We start from the raw sequence: 24,962 nt of genomic DNA on the forward strand, positions 1-24,962 counted from the left end.
CTGTTATAGTCCCATCCCTCACATCACCCTGACTCACAGCAGGTAACTAACACACCTGACCTATAGTCCTCATCCCTCCATAATAATATAAATGTTATAGTCCCATTTAGCAGACCTTTTTCTACCCTGACTCACAGCAGGTAACTAACACACCTGATCTACCTCACCTGTTATAGTCCCATCCCTCACATCACCCTGACTCACAGCAGGTAACTAACACACCTGATCTACCTCACCTGTTATAGTCCTCATCCCTTCATGACTCACAGCAGGTAAATAACACACCTGAATCACCTGTTATAGTCCCATCCCTTCTGACTCACAGCAGGTAACTAACACACCTGACCTACCTCACCTGTTATAGTCCTCATCCCTTCTGACTCACAGCAGGTAACTAACACACCTGATCTACCTCACCTGTTATAGTCCCATCCCTTCTGACTCACAGCAGGTAACTAACACACCTGATCTACCTCACCTGTTATAGTCCCATCCCTCACATCACCCTGACTCACAGCAGGTAACTAACACACCTGATCTACCTCACCTGTTATAGTCCTCATCCCTCACCATAATAATATAAATAATAATAATATATGCCATTTCCCTTTTATCCTCACTTCACCCTGACTCACAGCAGGTAACTAACACACCTGATCTACCTCACCTGTTATAGTCCCATCCCTCACATCACCCTGACTCACAGCAGGTAACTAACACACCTGATCTACCTCACCTGTTATAGTCCTCATCCCTCAGATAATAATATAAATGTTATAGTCCCATCCAAAGCCCTGACTCACAGCAGGTAACTAACACACCTGATCTACCTCACCTGTTATAGTCCCATCCCTCACATCACCCTGACTCACAGCAGGTAACTAACACACCTGATCTACCTCACCTGTTATAGTCCTCATCCCTCACATCACCCTGACTCACAGCAGGTAACTAACACACCTGACCTACCTCACCTGTTATAGTCCCATCCCTTCTGACTCACAGCAGGTAACTAACACACCTGACCTACCTCACCTGTTATAGTCCTCATCCCTTCTGACTCACAGCAGGTAACTAACACACCTGACCTACCTCACCTGTTATAGTCCCATCCCTTCTGACTCACAGCAGGTAACTAACACACCTGACCTACCTCACCTGTTATAGTCCCATCCCTTCTGACTCACAGCAGGTAACTAACACACCTGACCTACCTCACCTGTTATAGTCCCATCCCTTCTGACTCACCCTGACTCACAGCAGGTAACTAACACACCTGACCTACCTCACCTGTTATAGTCCCATCCCTCACATCACCCTGACTCACAGCAGGTTAACACACCTGACCTACCTCACCTGTTATAGTCCTCATCCTTCACCCTGACTCACAGCAGGTAACTAACACACCTGACCTACCTCACCTGTTATAGTCCCATCCCTTCTGACTTATAGTCCTAACACACCTGACCTACCTCACCTGTTATAGTCCCATCCCTTCTGACTCACAGCAGGTAACTAACACACCTGACCTACCTCACCTGTTATAGTCCCATCCCTTCTGACTCACAGCAGGTAACTAACACACCTGACCTACCTCACCTGTTATAGTCCTCATCCCTTCTGACTCACAGCAGGTAACTAACACACCTGACTACCTCACCTGTTATAGACCTACCTCACTTGTGACTCACAGCAGGTAACTAACACACCTGATCTACCTCACCTGTTATAGTCCCATCCCTCACACCACCCTGACTCACAGCAGGTAACTAACACCACCTGACCTACCTCACCTGTTATAGTCCCATCCCTCACATCACCCTGACTCACAGCAGGTAACTAACACACCTGACCTACCTCACCTGTTATAGTCCCATCCCTCACATCACCCTGACTCACAGCAGGTAACTAACACACCTGATCTACCTCACCTGTTATAGTCCCATCCCTCACATCACCCTGACTCACAGCAGGTAACTAACACACCTGACCTACCTCACCTGTTATAGTCCTCATCCCTCACATCACCCTGACTCACAGCAGGTAACTAACACACCTGATCTACCTCACCTGTTATAGTCCTCATCCCTTCTGACTCACAGCAGGTAACTAACACACCTGATCTACCTCACCTGTTATAGTCCTCATCCCTTCTGACTCACAGCAGGTAACTAACACACCTGATCTACCTCACCTGTTATAGTCCCATCCCTCACATCACCCTGACTCACAGCAGGTAACTAACACACCTGATCTACCTCACCTGTTATAGTCCCATCCCTCACATCACCCTGACTCACAGCAGGTAACTAACACACCTGATCTACCTCACCTGTTATAGTCCTCATCCCTCACATAATAATATAAATAATAATAATATATGCCATTTAGCAGACGCTTTTATCCAAAGCGACTTACCTGACTCACAGCAGGTAACTAACACACCTGATCTACCTCACCTGTTATAGTCCCATCCCTCACATCACCCTGACTCACAGCAGGTAACTAACACACCTGATCTACCTCACCTGTTATAGTCCTCATCCCTCACATAATAATATAAATAATAATAATATATGCCATTTAGCAGACCTTTTATCCAAAGCGACTTACCCTGACTCACAGCAGGTAACTAACACACCTGATCTACCTCACCTGTTATAGTCCCATCCCTCACATCACCCTGACTCACAGCAGGTAACTAACACACCTGATCTACCTCACCTGTTATAGTCCTCACCTCACATCACCCTGACTCACAGCAGGTAACTAACACACCTGACCTACCTCACCTGTTATAGTCCCATCCCTCTGACTCAATAATATAAATAATACACCTGACCTACCTCACCTGTTTAGTCCTCAGACTCACAGCATAACTAACACACCTGATCTACCTCACCTGTTATAGTCCCATCCCTCACATCACCCTGACTCACAGCAGGTAACTAACACACCTGATCTACCTCACCTGTTATAGTCCCATCCCTCACATCACCCTGACTCACAGCAGGTAACTAACACACCTGATCTACCTCACCTGTTATAGTCCTCATCCCTCACATAATAATATAAATAATAATAATATATGCCATTTAGCAGACGCTTTTATCCTGACTTACCCTGACTCACAGCAGGTAACTAACACACCTGATCTACCTCACCTGTTATAGTCCCATCCCTCACATCACCCTGACTCACAGCAGGTAACTAACACACCTGATCTACCTCACCTGTTATAGTCCTCATCCCTCACATAATAATATAAATAATAATAATATATGCCATTTAGCAGACGCTTTTATCCAAAGCACTTACCCTGACTCACAGCAGGTAACTAACACACCTGATCTACCTCACCTGTTATAGTCCCATCCCTCACATCACCCTGACTCACAGCAGGTAACTAACACACCTGATCTACCTCACCTGTTATAGTCCTCATCCCATTTCACATCACCCTGACTCACAGCAGGTAACTAACACACCTGACCTACCTCACCTGTTATAGTCCCATCCCTCACATCTGACTCACAGCAGGTAACTAACACACCTGACCTACCTCACCTGTTATAGTCCTCATCCCTTCACCCTGACTCACAGCAGGTAACTAACACACCTGACCTACCTCACCTGTTATAGTCCCATCCCTTCTGACTCACAGCAGGTAACTAACACACCTGACCTACCTCACCTGTTATAGTCCTCATCCCTTCTGACTCACAGCAGGTAACTAACACACCTGACCTACCTCACCTGTTATAGTCCCATCCCTTCTGACTCACAGCAGGTAACTAACACACCTGACCTACCTCACCTGTTATAGTCCTCATCCCTTCTGACTCACAGCAGGTAACTAACACACCTGACCTACCTCACCTGTTATAGTCCTCATCCCTTCACCACCCTGACTCACAGCAGGTAACTAACACACCTGACCTACCTCACCTGTTATAGTCCCATCCCTCACATCACCCTGACTCACAGCAGGTAACTAACACACCTGACCTACCTCACCTGTTATAGTCCTCATCCCTCACATCACCCTGACTCACAGCAGGTAACTAACACACCTGATCTACCTCACCTGTTATAGTCCCATCCCTTCTGACTCACAGCAGGTAACTAACACACCTGACCTACCTCACCTGTTATAGTCCTCATCCCTTCTGACTCACAGCAGGTAACTAACACACCTGATCTACCTCACCTGTTATAGTCCCATCCCTCACATCACCCTGACTCACAGCAGGTAACTAACACACCTGATCTACCTCACCTGTTATAGTCCCATCCCTCACATCACCCTGACTCACAGCAGGTAACTAACACACCTGATCTACCTCACCTGTTATAGTCCTCATCCCTCACATAATAATATAAATAATAATAATATATCATTTAGCAGACGCTTTTATCCAAAGCGACTTACCCTGACTCACAGCAGGTAACTAACACACCTGATCTACCTCACCTGTTATAGTCCCATCCCTCACATCACCCTGACTCACAGCAGGTAACTAACACACCTGATCTACCTCACCTGTTATAGTCCTCATCCCTCACATAATAATATAAATAATAATAATATATGCCATTTAGCAGACGCTTTTATCCAAAGCGACTTACCCTGACTCACAGCAGGTAACTAACACACCTGATCTACCTCACCTGTTATAGTCCCATCCCTCACATCACCCTGACTCACAGCAGGTAACTAACACACCTGATCTACCTCACCTGTTATAGTCCTCATCCCTCACATAATAATATAAATAATAATTATATGCCATTCCCTTTTATCCCGACTTACCCTGACTCACAGCAGGTAACTAACACACCTGATCTACCTCACCTGTTATAGTCCCATCCCTCACATCACCCTGACTCACAGCAGGTAACTAACACACCTGATCTACCTCACCTGTTATAGTCCTCATCCCTCAGATAATAATATAAATAATAATAATATATCATTTAGCAGACTTTTATCAAAGCTTACCCTGACTCACAGCAGGTAACTAACACACCTGATCTACCTCACCTGTTATAGTCCCATCCCTCACATCACCCTGACTCACAGCAGGTAACTAACACACCTGATCTACCTCACCTGTTATAGTCCTCATCCCTCACATCACCCTGAGTCACAGCAGGTAACTAACACACCTGACCTACCTCACCTGTTATAGTCCCATCCCTTCTGACTCACAGCGGGTAACTAACACACCTGACCTACCTCACCTGTTATAGTCCTCATCCCTTCTGACTCACAGCAGGTAACTAACACACCTGACCTACCTCACCTGTTATAGTCCCATCCCTTCTGACTCACAGCAGGTAACTAACACATGACCTACCTCACCTGTTATAGTCCTCATCCCTTCTGACTCACAGCAGGTAACTAACACACCTGATCTACCTCACCTGTTATAGTCCCATCCCTTCTGACTCACAGCAGGTAACTAACACACCTGACCTACCTCACCTGTTATAGTCCTCATCCCTTCTGACTCACAGCAGGTAACTAACACACCTGACCTACCTCACCTGTTATAGTCCTCATCCCTCACACCACCCTGACTCACAGCAGGTAACTGACACACCTGACCTACCTCACCTGTTATAGTCCCATCCCTCACATCACCCTGACTCACAGCAGGTAACTAACACACCTGACCTACCTCACCTGTTATAGTCCCATCCCTCACATCACCCTGACTCACAGCAGGTAACTAACACACCTGATCTACCTCACCTGTTATAGTCCCATCCCTCACATCACCCTGACTCACAGCAGGTAACTAACACACCTGACCTACCTCACCTGTTATAGTCCTCATCCCTCACATCACCCTGACTCACAGCAGGTAACTAACACACCTGATCTACCTCACCTGTTATAGTCCTCATCCCTTCTGACTCACAGCAGGTAACTAACACACCTGATCTACCTCACCTGTTATAGTCCTCATCCCTTCTGACTCACAGCAGGTAATTAACACACCTGATCTACCTCACCTGTTATAGTCCTCATCCCTTCTGACTCACAGCAGGTAACTAACACACCTGACCTACCTCACCTGTTATAGTCCTCATCCCTTCTGACTCACAGCAGGTAACTAACACACCTGACCTACCTCACCTGTTATAGTCCCATCCCTTCTGACTCACAGCAGGTAACTAACACACCTGATCTACCTCACCTGTTATAGTCCCATCCCTTCTGACTCACAGCAGGTAACTAACACACCTGATCTACCTCACCTGTTATAGTCCCATCCCTCACATCACCCTGACTCACAGCAGGTAACTAACACACCTGATCTACCTCACCTGTTATAGTCCCATCCCTCACATCACCCTGACTCACAGCAGGTAACTAACACACCTGACCTACCTCACCTGTTATAGTCCCATCCCTTCTGACTCACAGCAGGTAACACACCTGACCTACCTCACTGTTATACACTGACTCACAGCAGGTAACTAACACACCTGATCTACCTCACCTGTTATAGTCCCATCCCTCACATCACCCTGACTCACAGCAGGTAACTAACACACCTGACCTACCTCACCTGTTATAGTCCCATCCCTTTGATAGGTCCACACCTGACCTACCTCACCTGTTATAGTCCCATCCCTTCTGACTCACAGCAGGTAACTAACACACCTGACCTACCTCACCTGTTATAGTCCCATCCCTTCTGACTCACAGCAGGTAACTAACACACCTGACCTACCTCACCTGTTATAGTCCCATCCCTCACATCACCCTGACTCACAGCAGGTAACTAACACACCTGACCTACCTCACCTGTTATAGTCCCATCCTCACCTGACTCACAGCAGGTAACTAACACACCTGACCTACCTCACCTGTTATAGTCCCATCCCTTCTGACTCACAGCAGGTAACTAACACACCTGACCTACCTCACCTGTTATAGTCCCATCCCTTCTGACTCACAGCAGGTAACTAACACACCTGACCTACCTCACCTGTTATAGTCCCATCCCTCACATCACCCTGACTCACAGCAGGTAACTAACACACCTGACCTACCTCACCTGTTATAGTCCTCATCCCTTCACCCTGACTCACAGCAGGTAACTAACACACCTGACCTACCTCACCTGTTATAGTCCTCACCTGTTATAACACACCTGTCCTCACCTGTTATAGTCCCATCCCTTCTGACTCACAGCAGGTAACTAACACACCTGACCTACCTCACCTGTTATAGTATGACTCACAGCAGGTAACTAACACACCTGACCTACCTCACCTGTTATAGTCTGACTCACAGCAGGTAACTAACACACCTGACCTACCTCACCTGTTATAGTCCCATCCCTCACATCACCCTGACTCACAGCAGGTAACTAACACACCTGACCTACCTCACCTGTTATAGTCCCATCCCTTCTGACTCACAGCAGGTAACTTATAGTCCCATCCTTCTGACTCACAGCAGGTAACTAACACACCTGACCTACCTCACCTGTTATAGTCCCATCCCTCACACCACCCTGACTCACAGCAGGTAACTGACACACCTGACCTACCTCACCTGTTATAGTCCCATCCCTCACATCACCCTGACTCACAGCAGGTAACTAACACACCTGACCTACCTCACCTGTTATAGTCCTCATCCCTCACATCACCCTGACTCACAGCAGGTAACTAACACACCTGATCTACCTCACCTGTTATAGTCCTCATCCCTTCTGACTCACAGCAGGTAACTAACACACCTGATCTACCTCACCTGTTATAGTCCTCATCCCTTCTGACTCACAGCAGGTAACTAACACACCTGATCTACCTCACCTGTTATAGTCCTCATCCCTTCTGACTCACAGCAGGTAACTAACACACCTGACCTACCTCACCTGTTATAGTCCTCATCCCTTCTGACTCACAGCAGGTAACTAACACACCTGACCTACCTCACCTGTTATAGTCCCATCCCTTCTGACTCACAGCAGGTAACTAACACACCTGATCTACCTCACCTGTTATAGTCCCATCCCTTCTGACTCACAGCAGGTAACTAACACACCTGATCTACCTCACCTGTTATAGTCCCATCCCTCACATCACCCTGACTCACAGCAGGTAACTAACACACCTGATCTACCTCACCTGTTATAGTCCCATCCCTCACATCACCCTGACTCACAGCAGGTAACTAACACACCTGACCTACCTCACCTGTTATAGTCCCATCCCTTCTGACTCACAGCAGGTAACTAACACACCTGACCTACCTCACCTGTTATAGTCCCATCCCTTCTGACTCACAGCAGGTAACTAACACACCTGATCTACCTCACCTGTTATAGTCCCATCCCTCACATCACCCTGACTCACAGCAGGTAACTAACACACCTGACCTACCTCACCTGTTATAGTCCCATCCCTTCTGACTCACAGCAGGTAACTAACACACCTGACCTACCTCACCTGTTATAGTCCCATCCCTTCTGACTCACAGCAGGTAACTAACACACCTGACCTACCTCACCTGTTATAGTCCCATCCCTTCTGACTCACAGCAGGTAACTAACACACCTGACCTACCTCACCTGTTATAGTCCCATCCCTCACATCACCCTGACTCACAGCAGGTAACTAACACACCTGACCTACCTCACCTGTTATAGTCCTCATCCCTCACACCACCCTGACTCACATCAGGTAACTAACACACCTGACCTACCTCACCTGTTATAGTCCCATCCCTTCTGACTCACAGCAGGTAACTAACACACCTGACCTACCTCACCTGTTATAGTCCCATCCCTTCTGACTCACAGCAGGTAACTAACACACCTGACCTACCTCACCTGTTATAGTCCTCATCCCTCACATCACCCTGACTCACAGCAGGTAACTAACACACCTGACCTACCTCACCTGTTATAGTCCCATCCCTTCTGACTCACAGCAGGTAACTAACACACCTGACCTACCTCACCTGTTATAGTCCTCATCCCTTCTGACTCACAGCAGGTAACTAACACACCTGACCTACCTCACCTGTTATAGTCCTCATCCCTCACACCACCCTGACTCACAGCAGGTAACTGACACACCTGACCTACCTCACCTGTTATAGTCCCATCCCTCACATCACCCTGACTCACAGCAGGTAACTAACACACCTGACCTACCTCACCTGTTATAGTCCCATCCCTCACATCACCCTGACTCACAGCAGGTAACTAACACACCTGATCTACCTCACCTGTTATAGTCCCATCCCTCACATCACCCTGACTCACAGCAGGTAACTAACACACCTGACCTACCTCACCTGTTATAGTCCTCATCCCTCACATCACCCTGACTCACAGCAGGTAACTAACACACCTGATCTACCTCACCTGTTATAGTCCTCATCCCTTCTGACTCACAGCAGGTAACTAACACACCTGATCTACCTCACCTGTTATAGTCCTCATCCCTTCTGACTCACAGCAGGTAATTAACACACCTGATCTACCTCACCTGTTATAGTCCTCATCCCTTCTGACTCACAGCAGGTAACTAACACACCTGACCTACCTCACCTGTTATAGTCCTCATCCCTTCTGACTCACAGCAGGTAACTAACACACCTGACCTACCTCACCTGTTATAGTCCCATCCCTTCTGACTCACAGCAGGTAACTAACACACCTGATCTACCTCACCTGTTATAGTCCCATCCCTTCTGACTCACAGCAGGTAACTAACACACCTGATCTACCTCACCTGTTATAGTCCCATCCCTCACATCACCCTGACTCACAGCAGGTAACTAACACACCTGATCTACCTCACCTGTTATAGTCCCATCCCTCACATCACCCTGACTCACAGCAGGTAACTAACACACCTGATCTACCTCACCTGTTATAGTCCTCATCCCTTCTGACTCACAGCAGGTAATTAACACACCTGATCTACCTCACCTGTTATAGTCCTCATCCCTTCTGACTCACAGCAGGTAACTAACACACCTGATCTACCTCACCTGTTATAGTCCCATCCCTCACATCACCCTGACTCACAGCAGGTAACTAACACACCTGATCTACCTCACCTGTTATAGTCCCATCCCTCACATCACCCTGACTCACAGCAGGTAACTAACACACCTGACCTACCTCACCTGTTATAGTCCCATCCCTTCTGACTCACAGCAGGTAACTAACACACCTGACCTACCTCACCTGTTATAGTCCCATCCCTTCTGACTCACAGCAGGTAACTAACACACCTGATCTACCTCACCTGTTATAGTCCCATCCCTCACATCACCCTGACTCACAGCAGGTAACTAACACACCTGACCTACCTCACCTGTTATAGTCCCATCCCTTCTGACTCACAGCAGGTAACTAACACACCTGACCTACCTCACCTGTTATAGTCCCATCCCTTCTGACTCACAGCAGGTAACTAACACACCTGACCTACCTCACCTGTTATAGTCCCATCCCTTCTGACTCACAGCAGGTAACTAACACACCTGACCTACCTCACCTGTTATAGTCCCATCCCTCACATCACCCTGACTCACAGCAGGTAACTAACACACCTGACCTACCTCACCTGTTATAGTCCTCATCCCTCACACCACCCTGACTCACAGCAGGTAACTAACACACCTGACCTACCTCACCTGTTATAGTCCCATCCCTTCTGACTCACAGCAGGTAACTAACACACCTGACCTACCTCACCTGTTATAGTCCCATCCCTTCTGACTCACAGCAGGTAACTAACACACCTGACCTACCTCACCTGTTATAGTCCTCATCCCTCACATCACCCTGACTCACAGCAGGTAACTAACACACCTGACCTACCTCACCTGTTATAGTCCCATCCCTTCTGACTCACAGCAGGTAACTAACACACCTGACCTACCTCACCTGTTATAGTCCTCATCCCTTCTGACTCACAGCAGGTAACTAACACACCTGACCTACCTCACCTGTTATAGTCCTCATCCCTCACACCACCCTGACTCACAGCAGGTAACTGACACACCTGACCTACCTCACCTGTTATAGTCCCATCCCTCACATCACCCTGACTCACAGCAGGTAACTAACACACCTGACCTACCTCACCTGTTATAGTCCCATCCCTCACATCACCCTGACTCACAGCAGGTAACTAACACACCTGATCTACCTCACCTGTTATAGTCCCATCCCTCACATCACCCTGACTCACAGCAGGTAACTAACACACCTGACCTACCTCACCTGTTATAGTCCTCATCCCTCACATCACTGACTCCTGACTCACAGCAGGTAACTAACACACCTGATCTACCTCACCTGTTATAGTCCTCATCCCTTCTGACTCACAGCAGGTAACTAACACACCTGATCTACCTCACCTGTTATAGTCCTCATCCCTTCTGACTCACAGCAGGTAATTAACACACCTGATCTACCTCACCTGTTATAGTCCTCATCCCTTCTGACTCACAGCAGGTAACTAACACACCTGATCTACCTCACCTGTTATAGTCCCATCCCTCACATCACCCTGACTCACAGCAGGTAACTAACACACCTGATCTACCTCACCTGTTATAGTCCCATCCCTCACATCACCCTGACTCACAGCAGGTAACTAACACACCTGACCTACCTCACCTGTTATAGTCCCATCCCTTCTGACTCACAGCAGGTAACTAACACACCTGACCTACCTCACCTGTTATAGTCCCATCCCTTCTGACTCACAGCAGGTAACTAACACACCTGATCTACCTCACCTGTTATAGTCCCATCCCTCACATCACCCTGACTCACAGCAGGTAACTAACACACCTGACCTACCTCACCTGTTATAGTCCCATCCCTTCTGACTCACAGCAGGTAACTAACACACCTGACCTACCTCACCTGTTATAGTCCCATCCCTTCTGACTCACAGCAGGTAACTAACACACCTGACCTACCTCACCTGTTATAGTCCCATCCCTTCTGACTCACAGCAGGTAACTAACACACCTGACCTACCTCACCTGTTATAGTCCCATCCCTCACATCACCCTGACTCACAGCAGGTAACTAACACACCTGACCTACCTCACCTGTTATAGTCCTCATCCCTCACACCACCCTGACTCACATCAGGTAACTAACACACCTGACCTACCTCACCTGTTATAGTCCCATCCCTTCTGACTCACAGCAGGTAACTAACACACCTGACCTACCTCACCTGTTATAGTCCCATCCCTTCTGACTCACAGCAGGTAACTAACACACCTGACCTACCTCACCTGTTATAGTCCTCATCCCTCACATCACCCTGACTCACAGCAGGTAACTAACACACCTGACCTACCTCACCTGTTATAGTCCCATCCCTTCTGACTCACAGCAGGTAACTAACACACCTGACCTACCTCACCTGTTATAGTCCTCATCCCTTCTGACTCACAGCAGGTAACTAACACACCTGACCTACCTCACCTGTTATAGTCCTCATCCCTCACACCACCCTGACTCACAGCAGGTAACTGACACACCTGACCTACCTCACCTGTTATAGTCCCATCCCTCACATCACCCTGACTCACAGCAGGTAACTAACACACCTGACCTACCTCACCTGTTATAGTCCCATCCCTCACATCACCCTGACTCACAGCAGGTAACTAACACACCTGATCTACCTCACCTGTTATAGTCCCATCCCTCACATCACCCTGACTCACAGCAGGTAACTAACACACCTGACCTACCTCACCTGTTATAGTCCTCATCCCTCACATCACCCTGACTCACAGCAGGTAACTAACACACCTGATCTACCTCACCTGTTATAGTCCTCATCCCTTCTGACTCACAGCAGGTAACTAACACACCTGATCTACCTCACCTGTTATAGTCCTCATCCCTTCTGACTCACAGCAGGTAATTAACACACCTGATCTACCTCACCTGTTATAGTCCTCATCCCTTCTGACTCACAGCAGGTAACTAACACACCTGATCTACCTCACCTGTTATAGTCCCATCCCTCACATCACCCTGACTCACAGCAGGTAACTAACACACCTGATCTACCTCACCTGTTATAGTCCCATCCCTCACATCACCCTGACTCACAGCAGGTAACTAACACACCTGACCTACCTCACCTGTTATAGTCCCATCCCTTCTGACTCACAGCAGGTAACTAACACACCTGACCTACCTCACCTGTTATAGTCCCATCCCTTCTGACTCACAGCAGGTAACTAACACACCTGATCTACCTCACCTGTTATAGTCCCATCCCTCACATCACCCTGACTCACAGCAGGTAACTAACACACCTGACCTACCTCACCTGTTATAGTCCCATCCCTTCTGACTCACAGCAGGTAACTAACACACCTGACCTACCTCACCTGTTATAGTCCCATCCCTTCTGACTCACAGCAGGTAACTAACACACCTGACCTACCTCACCTGTTATAGTCCCATCCCTTCTGACTCACAGCAGGTAACTAACACACCTGACCTACCTCACCTGTTATAGTCCCATCCCTCACATCACCCTGACTCACAGCAGGTAACTAACACACCTGACCTACCTCACCTGTTATAGTCCTCATCCCTCACACCACCCTGACTCACATCAGGTAACTAACACACCTGACCTACCTCACCTGTTATAGTCCCATCCCTTCTGACTCACAGCAGGTAACTAACACACCTGACCTACCTCACCTGTTATAGTCCCATCCCTTCTGACTCACAGCAGGTAACTAACACACCTGACCTACCTCACCTGTTATAGTCCTCATCCCTCACATCACCCTGACTCACAGCAGGTAACTAACACACCTGACCTACCTCACCTGTTATAGTCCCATCCCTTCTGACTCACAGCAGGTAACTAACACACCTGACCTACCTCACCTGTTATAGTCCTCATCCCTTCTGACTCACAGCAGGTAACTAACACACCTGACCTACCTCACCTGTTATAGTCCTCATCCCTCACACCACCCTGACTCACAGCAGGTAACTGACACACCTGACCTACCTCACCTGTTATAGTCCCATCCCTCACATCACCCTGACTCACAGCAGGTAACTAACACACCTGACCTACCTCACCTGTTATAGTCCCATCCCTCACATCACCCTGACTCACAGCAGGTAACTAACACACCTGATCTACCTCACCTGTTATAGTCCCATCCCTCACATCACCCTGACTCACAGCAGGTAACTAACACACCTGACCTACCTCACCTGTTATAGTCCTCATCCCTCACATCACCCTGACTCACAGCAGGTAACTAACACACCTGATCTACCTCACCTGTTATAGTCCTCATCCCTTCTGACTCACAGCAGGTAACTAACACACCTGATCTACCTCACCTGTTATAGTCCTCATCCCTTCTGACTCACAGCAGGTAATTAACACACCTGATCTACCTCACCTGTTATAGTCCTCATCCCTTCTGACTCACAGCAGGTAACTAACACACCTGACCTACCTCACCTGTTATAGTCCTCATCCCTTCTGACTCACAGCAGGTAAATAACACACCTGACCTACCTCACCTGTTATAGTCCCATCCCTTCTGACTCACAGCAGGTAACTAACACACCTGATCTACCTCACCTGTTATAGTCCCATCCCTTCTGACTCACAGCAGGTAACTAACACACCTGATCTACCTCACCTGTTATAGTCCCATCCCTCACATCACCCTGACTCACAGCAGGTAACTAACACACCTGATCTACCTCACCTGTTATAGTCCCATCCCTCACATCACCCTGACTCACAGCAGGTAACTAACACACCTGACCTACCTCACCTGTTATAGTCCCATCCCTTCTGACTCACAGCAGGTAACTAACACACCTGACCTACCTCACCTGTTATAGTCCCATCCCTTCTGACTCACAGCAGGTAACTAACACACCTGATCTACCTCACCTGTTATAGTCCCATCCCTCACATCACCCTGACTCACAGCAGGTAACTAACACACCTGACCTACCTCACCTGTTATAGTCCCATCCCTTCTGACTCACAGCAGGTAACTAACACACCTGACCTACCTCACCTGTTATAGTCCCATCCCTTCTGACTCACAGCAGGTAACTAACACACCTGACCTACCTCACCTGTTATAGTCCCATCCCTTCTGACTCACAGCAGGTAACTAACACACCTGACCTACCTCACCTGTTATAGTCCTCATCCCTCACACCGCCCTGACTCACAGCAGGTAACTAACACACCTGACCTACCTCACCTGTTATAGTCCTCATCCCTCACATCACCCTGACTCACAGCAGGTAACTAACACACCTGACCTACCTCACCTGTTATAGTCCCATCCCTTCTGACTCACAGCAGGTAACTAACACACCTGACCTACCTCACCTGTTATAGTCCCATCCCTTCTGACTCACAGCAGGTAACTAACACACCTGACCTACCTCACCTGTTATAGTCCTCATCCCTTCTGACTCACAGCAGGTAACTAACACACCTGATCTACCTCACCTGTTATAGTCCTCATCCCTTCTGACTCACAGCAGGTAATTAACACACCTGATCTACCTCACCTGTTATAGTCCTCATCCCTTCTGACTCACAGCAGGTAACTAACACACCTGACCTACCTCACCTGTTATAGTCCTCATCCCTTCTGACTCACAGCAGGTAACTAACACACCTGACCTACCTCACCTGTTATAGTCCCATCCCTTCTGACTCACAGCAGGTAACTAACACACCTGATCTACCTCACCTGTTATAGTCCCATCCCTTCTGACTCACAGCAGGTAACTAACACACCTGATCTACCTCACCTGTTATAGTCCCATCCCTCACATCACCCTGACTCACAGCAGGTAACTAACACACCTGATCTACCTCACCTGTTATAGTCCCATCCCTCACATCACCCTGACTCACAGCAGGTAACTAACACACCTGACCTACCTCACCTGTTATAGTCCCATCCCTTCTGACTCACAGCAGGTAACTAACACACCTGACCTACCTCACCTGTTATAGTCCCATCCCTTCTGACTCACAGCAGGTAACTAACACACCTGATCTACCTCACCTGTTATAGTCCCATCCCTCACATCACCCTGACTCACAGCAGGTAACTAACACACCTGACCTACCTCACCTGTTATAGTCCCATCCCTTCTGACTCACAGCAGGTAACTAACACACCTGACCTACCTCACCTGTTATAGTCCCATCCCTTCTGACTCACAGCAGGTAACTAACACACCTGACCTACCTCACCTGTTATAGTCCCATCCCTTCTGACTCACAGCAGGTAACTAACACACCTGACCTACCTCACCTGTTATAGTCCTCATCCCTCACACCGCCCTGACTCACAGCAGGTAACTAACACACCTGACCTACCTCACCTGTTATAGTCCTCATCCCTCACATCACCCTGACTCACAGCAGGTAACTAACACACCTGACCTACCTCACCTGTTATAGTCCCATCCCTTCTGACTCACAGCAGGTAACTAACACACCTGACCTACCTCACCTGTTATAGTCCCATCCCTTCTGACTCACAGCAGGTAACTAACACACCTGACCTACCTCACCTGTTATAGTCCCATCCCTCACATCACCCTGACTCACAGCAGGTAACTAACACACCTGACCTACCTCACCTGTTATAGTCCCATCCCTTCTGACTCACAGCAGGTAACTAACACACCTGATCTACCTCACCTGTTATAGTCCCATCCCTTCTGACTCACAGCAGGTAACTAACACACCTGATCTACCTCACCTGTTATAGTCCCATCCCTCACATCACCCTGACTCACAGCAGGTAACTAACACACCTGATCTACCTCACCTGTTATAGTCCCATCCCTCACATCACCCTGACTCACAGCAGGTAACTAACACACCTGACCTACCTCACCTGTTATAGTCCCATCCCTTCTGGCTCACAGCAGGTAACTAACACACCTGACCTACCTCACCTGTTATAGTCCTCATCCCTTCTGACTCACAGCAGGTAACTAACACACCTGATCTACCTCACCTGTTATAGTCCCATCCCTCACATCACCCTGACTCACAGCAGGTAACTAACACACCTGATCTACCTCACCTGTTATAGTCCCCATCCCTCACACCGCCCTGACTCACAGCAGGTGACTAACACACCTAACCCTAACCCTACAGCATACTACAGCACACTACAGCGTACTACAGCACACTACAGCACACTACAGCATACGACAGCACACTACAGCACACTACAGCACACTACAGCACACTACAGTGTACTACAGCACACAACAGCACACTACAGCATACTACAGCATACTACAGCATACTACAGCACACTACAGCATACGACAGTACACTACAGCACACTACAGCACACAACAGCACACTACAGCACACAACAGCACACTACAGCATACTACAGCATACTACAGCATACTACAGCACACTACAGCATACTACAGCATACTACAGCACACAACAGCACACTACAGCACACTACAGCATACTACAGCATACTACAGCATACTACAGCACACTACAGCATACTACAGCATACTACAGCACACAACAGCACACTACAGCACACAACAGCACACTACAGCATATTACAGCATACTACAGCATACTAAAGCGATCTAAAGCATACTACATTTTCAAACTTTCACATACAATAAAACGTATATTTTCGCATACCCAAAATGCCTATTATGTAGAGTTCAAGTACAGGTTTTTGGACATCACCAGTCTCTCTGTCCTCCCCAGTATCGGCGGTCATTCCATCTGTAAGGGAAGCCGTGTACTGGTGAACATGTGGGCTATACACCACGACCCGGAACACTGGGACCAGCCAGAGGACTTCAGACCAGGTGAGATAGATCCTCACGCACACACACACACGCACGCACGCACACACACACACACACAGTTGAAAATAACACACCCATCCCTTCTCCCTCCCCAGAGCGTTTCCTAGATGACAAGGGCCAGCGCTTCACTCCTTCCTGTTTCATGCCATTTGGGGCAGGGCCTCGGGTCTGCGTGGGCGAATCACTGGCCAGGCTGGAGCTGTTCCTGTTTGTGAGTGGTCTGCTGCAGAGGTTCAGCTTCAGCCCCGCCCCTGGGGTCCCTCTACCCGACCTGGAGGGGCGCCTAGGGGTGGTGCTACAGCCACTCAGATACACCCTCACTGTTACACCTAGACCAGGCTGGGAGGGGGTGAGGGGGGAGGGGGTGTGTTGGAAGGATTGAGAGGGAAGGGGAAAAGACTGAGGGGGAGGAACTGAGGGGGAGATACTGAGGGGGGGGGGCTTAGAGGGAGGGGGAGAGACTGAGATGGGGGAGACTGAGGGGGAGATCCTGAGGGGAGGGGGAGAGACTGAGAGGGAGGGACTGAGGGGGTGAGGTACTGAGAGGGGGGGACTGAGGGTGAGAGGGGAGAGGGGAAGACTGAGGGGGCGAGGGGGAGGGAGAGACTGAGGGGGAGGGACTGAGGGGGTGAGGTACTGAGAGGGGGGGACTGAGGGTGAGAGGGGAAGAGAGAGGGAAGCATGCAATGCATCTGACTCTTGGTAATTCAATGTTTTAATTCAATGTTTTAAATGTACATGTCCATAATCAAATCAATAAATGAAGATTGATCTAACCTCATGACATATATCTATATGGTTCCATTTAACCATCACAGAGAGTACTGATGGGAGTTATAGTTTACATATTTATTATCAGGCAGACGTACAGTATATAGACAGGCTGATTTAGGACACAGACAGACACAGAGGGTTACTCCCTAATCAACAGAGATCTATAGTAACAACTGGTCTGGGAGCAGACTGTAGTAACAACACCTCTGTTAGACAAACCATACCACAGGAGTGGTCATTTTAGTCCCATATTGGCCCTTTGAATCCCAGATGGGTCCTTTAAATCACAGACTGGCCCATTAAATCCCAGACCGGCTCTTTAAATTTCAGACTGGCCCTTTAAATCACAGACCGGCTCTTTAAATTTCAGACTGGCCCTTTAAATCCCAGACTGGCCCTTTAAATCCCAGACTGGCCCTTTAAATTCCAGACTGGCCCTTTAAATCACAGACCAGCTCTTTAAATCCCAGACTGGCCCTTTAAATCCCAGACTGGCCCTTTAAATCCCAGACTGGCCCTTTAAATCCCAGACTGGCCCTTTAAATCACAGACTGGCCCTTTAAATCCCAGACTGGTCCTTTAAATCCCAGACTGGCCCTTTAAATCACAGACCGGCTCTTTAATTCCAGACTGGCCCTTTAAATCCCAGATGGGTCCTTTAAATCAGAGACCGGCTCTTTAAATTCCAGACTGGCCCTTTAAATCAGAGACTGGTCCTTTAAGTGACTCTGAGAGGGAAACGTGGGCCTGACTGAACTAGCTGGATGATCCTGGTTCTAGACCGGTTGTGTGTCAAGCTAACTGTTTGTGTTCAATAGATCTGGGACCAGACTAGGATGAGGCAGGCTCCGTAAAAACCACAAGGACAGTTTCCATGGAGATATGATACTGTGAACTCCTGGGGAACAACATCATATGTTGTAAACAACAATAACAACAATAATAAACAACAAAATCAGAACACCATATGATATTCATAAATTCTCAGTGTTCCTCATGATCCGCTGTCATCGACTCACGTTCCCACAGTCTGGTCACAGAGGACATGCTGGGATCTGTAGTTCCTACACGGACACTGCTACACTCTCTCCTAGAACTACAGTGTGTCTGTATGCCTGGGCATGTCTCTGGGTTTAAACTGTAGAGGAATGGCCCGAATGGAAACCGAATCCCCATAGTGCACTACTTCTGACCAGAGGCCCTAAGAGCCTAAAGTAGTGCACTAAGAAGGGAATAGGGTGCCATTTGAGATTTAACCTATGTAGCCCCCATAGGACTCTGGTCTAAAGTAGTGCACTATATAGGGAATAGGGTTCTATAGGACTCTGGTCTAAAGTAGTGCACTATATAGGGAATAGGGTTCTATAGGACTCTGGTCTAAAGTAGTGCACTATATAGGGAATAGGGTTCTATAGGGCCCTGGTCTAAAGTAGTGCACTATATAGGGAATAGGGTTCTATAGGACTCTAGTCTAAAGTAGTGCACTATATAGGGAATAGGGTTCTATAGGACTCTAGTCTAAAGTAGTGCTCTATGAAGGGAATAGGGTTCTATAGGACTCTAGTCTAAAGTAGTGCTCTATGAAGGGAATAGGGTTCCATTTGGGATGCATTCCTACTGTATATACTGTATGTGAGTAGGGAGTAACTGGAACATGTTGGCCGAATACTGACTGACTGGCTGGCTGACAGACTAGTTTACTGACTGACTGGCTGGCAGACTAACTGGTTTACTGACTGACTGGCTGGCAGACTGACTGGTTTACTGACTGACTGGCTGGCAGACTGACTGGCAGACTAGTTTACTGACTGACTGGTTTACTGACTGACTGGTTTACTGAATGACTGGCTGGCAGACTAGTTTACTGACTGACTGGTTTACTGACTGACTGGCTGGTTTACTGACTGACTGGTTGGTAGACTAGTTTACTAACTGACTGGTTTACTGACTGACTGGTTGGCAGACTAGTTTACTAACTGACTGGTTTACTGACTGACTGGTTTACTGACTGACTGGTTTACTGACTGACTGGCTGGCAGACTAGTTTACTGACTGACTGGCTGGCAGACTAGTTTACTGACTGACTGGTTTACTGACTGACTGGCTGGCAGACTAGTTTAGTAACTGACTGGTTTACTGACTGACTGCAGACTGGTTTACTGACTGACTGGTTTACTGACTGACTGGCTGGCAGACTAGTTCACTGACTGACTGGCTGGCGGACTAGTTTACTGACTGACTGGTTTACTGACTGACTGGCTGGCAGACTAGTTTACTGACTGACTGGCTGGCAGACTAGTTTACTGACTGACCGGCTGGCAGACTAGTTTACTGACTGACTGGTTTACTGACTGACTGGCTGGCAGACTGACTGGTTTACTGACTGACTGGCTGGCAGACTGACTGGCAGACTAGTTTACTGACTGACTGGTTTACTGACTGACTGGTTTACTGAATGACTGGCTGGCAGACTAGTTTACTGTCTGACTGCAGACTGGTTTACTGACTGACTGGTTTACTGACTGGCTGGTTTACTGACTGACTGGTTGGCAGACTAGTTTACTAACTGACTGCAGACTGGTTTACTGACTGACTGGCTGGCAGACTAGTTTACTAACTGACTGGTTTACTGACTGACTGGCTGGCAGACTAGTTTACTGACTGACTGGTTTACTGACTGACTGGCTGGCAGACTAGTTTACTGACTGACTAGTTTACTGACTGACTGGCTGGCAGACTAGTTTGCTGACTGACTTCGCTGGCAGGCTAGTTTACTGGCTGACTGGCTGGTTTACTGACTGACCGGCTGGCAGACTAGTTTACTGACTGACCGGCTGGCAGACTAGTTTACTGACTGACCGGCTGGTAGACTCATTTACTGACTGACTGGTTTACTGACTGACCGGCTTACTGACTGACTGGTAGACTGGTTTACTGACTGACTGGCTGCTTTACTGACTGACTGGTTTACTGACTGACTGGCTGGTAGACTGGTTTACTGACTGACCGGCTGGCAGACTGGTTTACTGACTGACTGGCTGCTTTACTGACTGACTGGTTTACTGACTGACTGGTTTACTGACTGACTGGCTGGTTTGCTGACTGACTGGTTTACTGACTGACTGGCTGGCTGGCTGACTGGTTTACTGACTGACTGGTTTACTGACTGACTGGTTTACTGACTGACTGACTGCAGACTAGTTTACTGACTGACCGGCTGGCAGACTGGTTTACTGACTGACTGGCTGCTTTACTGACTGACTGGTTTACTGACTGACTGGTTTACTGACTGACTGACTGGTTTACTGACTGACTGGCTGGCTGGCTAACTGGTTTACCGACTGGCTGGCTGGTTTACTGACTGACTGGCTGGCAGGCTAACTGGTTTACTGAATGACTAGGTGACAGACTGACTGGCTGGCAGGCTGGTTTACTGACTGACTGGCTGGCAGGCTAACTGGTTTACTGACTGACTGGCTAACTGGTTGACTGACTGGCTGACCTAGTGACGTCATGGGTGTTCTCTTCAGTACGACTCCCTCTGTTCCTCCATGTTAGAAATACAAAACTCTCCTTCTGTCCAGAGCTTCTAGAGGCAGACAGACGGACACTAGCTAGAAGATCACAGAACCTTGACGTGTGATCCCTTGTGTTAGCCATGTTGTTAAATGAGCACAGCACACTGTTAGGAAACAAGACTCAAGACTTAATGAACGGTGATCCTTAAATGTGAGTTTTTCCGGCGTTAGGATTGTAAATGTCTTGTAGTGTATCCATGGATTGAGGGCAATATGAGCTGTAGTTGAACACAGACACGTTGGTTCTGAGTTCTTCTCTGGTGAACTGCAGCATCTGAAGGTCAAACTGGCGAAGGTGAGGTGCTCTGAAACACTCCGGATATAATATATTAATAATAATATATATTTATTCTAGTCCTGCAGAACACTGGACTAGAATCAGTCATGTATATTCTAGTAATCAACAGAGTTCTAGAACATTCCGGTTGACCCTGTCAGTTCTAGAACATTCCGGTTGACCCTGTCAGTTCTAGAACATGAACACGACGACAGTCAGATAGATACACTGACAGTATCCCGGTCTGGTCACACTGTCACACTACACTACCCAGAGTTCCACAGCAGGTTTAGTCACATGGTAGTCATGTTATTGCCTTGCTATTGGCTGGTGTTATACACTGTTACTATGAGAGAGACAGAGCTAGTGATGTTAACAGAACTACAGTAGGCCTGTGAAATGGTTGGTGTGTGTGTCTGGGGGGACTGAGGTGACCATTGTGACACTGAGTTCAAACACAGGCCACACAACATACATTGTTCTGTTCTGACGAGAGAGAGAGCGAAAGAGAGAGAGAGAGAGAGAGGGTTTGGCTTCTCTCCTCTCTTTGTGTTGTAGTGTCTCTCTAGACCAGGTTGTAGTGTCTCTATAGACCAGGTTGTAGTGTCTCTGTGGTGTCTCTCTAGACCAGGTTGTGGTGTCTCTCTAGACCAGGTTGTAGTGTCTCTAGACCAGGTTGTAGTGTCTCTGTGGTGTCTCTCTAGACCAGGTTGTAGTGTCTCTCTAGACCAGGTTGTAGTGTCTCTCTAGACCAGGTTGTAGTGTCTCTCTAGACCAGGTTGTAGTGTCTCTCTAGACCAGGTTGTAGTGTCTCTCTAGACCAGGTTGTAGTGTCTCTCTAGACCAGGGTGTAGTGTCTCTCTAGACCAGGTTGTAGTGTCTCTCTAGACCAGGTTGTAGTGTCTCTCTAGACCAGGTTGTAGTGTCTCTCTAGACCAGGTTGTAGTGTCTCTCTAGACCAGGTTGTAGTGTCTCTCTAGACCAGGGTGTAGTGTCTCTCTAGACCAGGTTGTAGTGTCTCTCTAGACCAGGGTGTAGTGTCTCTGTAGTGTCTCTCTAGACCAGGGTGTAGTGTCTCTCTAGACCAGGTTGTAGTGTCTCTCTAGACCAGGTTGTAGTGTCTCTCTAGACCAGGGTGTAGTGTCTCTCTAGACCAGGTTGTAGTGTCTCTCTAGACCAGGTTGTAGTGTCTCTCTAGACCAGGTTGTAGTGTCTCTCTAGACCAGGGTGTAGTGTCTCTCTAGACCAGGTTGTAGTGTCTCTCTAGACCAGGGTGTAGTGTCTCTGTAGTGTCTCTCTAGACCAGGGTGTAGTGTCTCTCTAGACCAGGTTGTAGTGTCTCTCTAGACCAGGTTGTAGTGTCTCTGTAGTGTCTCTCTAGACCAGGTTGTAGTGTATCTATAGACCAGGTTGTAGTGTCTCTATAGACCAGGTTGTAGTGTCTCTATAGACCAGGTTGTAGTGTCTCTATAGACCAGGTTGTAGTGTATCTATAGACCAGGTTGTAGTGTCTCTATAGACCAGGTTGTAGTGTCTCTCTAGACCAGGTGTCTCTGAAGTGTCTCTAGACCAGGTTGTAGTGTCTCTCTAGACCAGGTTGTAGTGTCTCTGTAGTGTCTCTCTAGACCAGGTTGTAGTGTCTCTCTAGACCAGGTTGTAGTGTCTCTCTAGACCAGGTTGTAGTGTCTCTGTAGTGTCTCTCTAGACCAGGTTGTAGTGTCTCTCTAGACCAGGTTGTAGTGTCTCTCTAGACCAGGTTGTAGTGTCTCTCTAGACCAGGTTGTAGTGTCTCTGTAGTGTCTCTCTAGACCAGTTTGTAGTGTCTCTCTAGACCAGGTTGTAGTGTCTCTCTAGACCAGGTTGTAGTGTCTCTGTAGTGTCTCTCTAGACCAGGTTGTAGTGTCTCTCTAGACCAGGTTGTAGTGTCTCTCTAGACCAGGTTGTAGTGTCTCTCTAGACCAGGGTGTAGTGTCTCTCTAGACCAGGGTGTAGTGTCTCTCTAGACCAGGGTGTAGTGTCTCTCTAGACCAGGGTGTAGTGTCTCTCTAGACCAGGTTGTAGTGTCTCTGTAGTGTCTCTCTAGACCAGGTTGTAGTGTCTCTCTAGACCAGGTTGTAGTGTCTCTGTAGTGTCTCTCTAGACCAGTTTGTAGTGTCTCTCTAGACCAGGTTGTAGTGTCTCTCTAGACCAGTTTGTAGTGTCTCTCTAGACCAGGTTGTAGTGTCTCTCTAGACCAGGTTGTAGTGTCTCTCTAGACCAGGTTGTAAAGTAACGGGTCTTTATCTCCAGGATAACTGAAAAATGAACAACACTATGACCAGGTTATATTAACAACACTACGACCAGGTTAGATTAACAACACTACAACCAGGTTATATTAACAAGACTACGACCAGGTTAGATTAACAA

The 24,962-nt window shown here is 47.9% G+C and overlaps 1 protein-coding gene across 1 annotated transcript in view; it reads left to right on the forward strand.

Annotated features, from left to right (window-relative positions):
- The window catches only part of LOC124013898 (steroid 17-alpha-hydroxylase/17,20 lyase), a 53,583-nt gene extending 35,277 nt beyond the window's left edge, over positions 1-18,306 (forward strand). Inside the window, exons 9-10 of the mRNA XM_046328449.1 lie at positions 17,821-17,924; positions 18,020-18,306. Coding sequence (XP_046184405.1) covers positions 17,821-17,924; positions 18,020-18,306 — 391 coding nt within the window. The remainder of the gene's footprint in view (positions 1-17,820; positions 17,925-18,019) is intronic.
- The last annotated feature ends 6,656 nt before the right edge of the window (positions 18,307-24,962 follow it).

The sequence above is a fragment of the Oncorhynchus gorbuscha genome, linkage group LG25 (genome assembly GCF_021184085.1).
Source record: "Oncorhynchus gorbuscha isolate QuinsamMale2020 ecotype Even-year linkage group LG25, OgorEven_v1.0, whole genome shotgun sequence".
Lineage (NCBI taxonomy): Eukaryota > Metazoa > Chordata > Actinopteri > Salmoniformes > Salmonidae > Oncorhynchus > Oncorhynchus gorbuscha.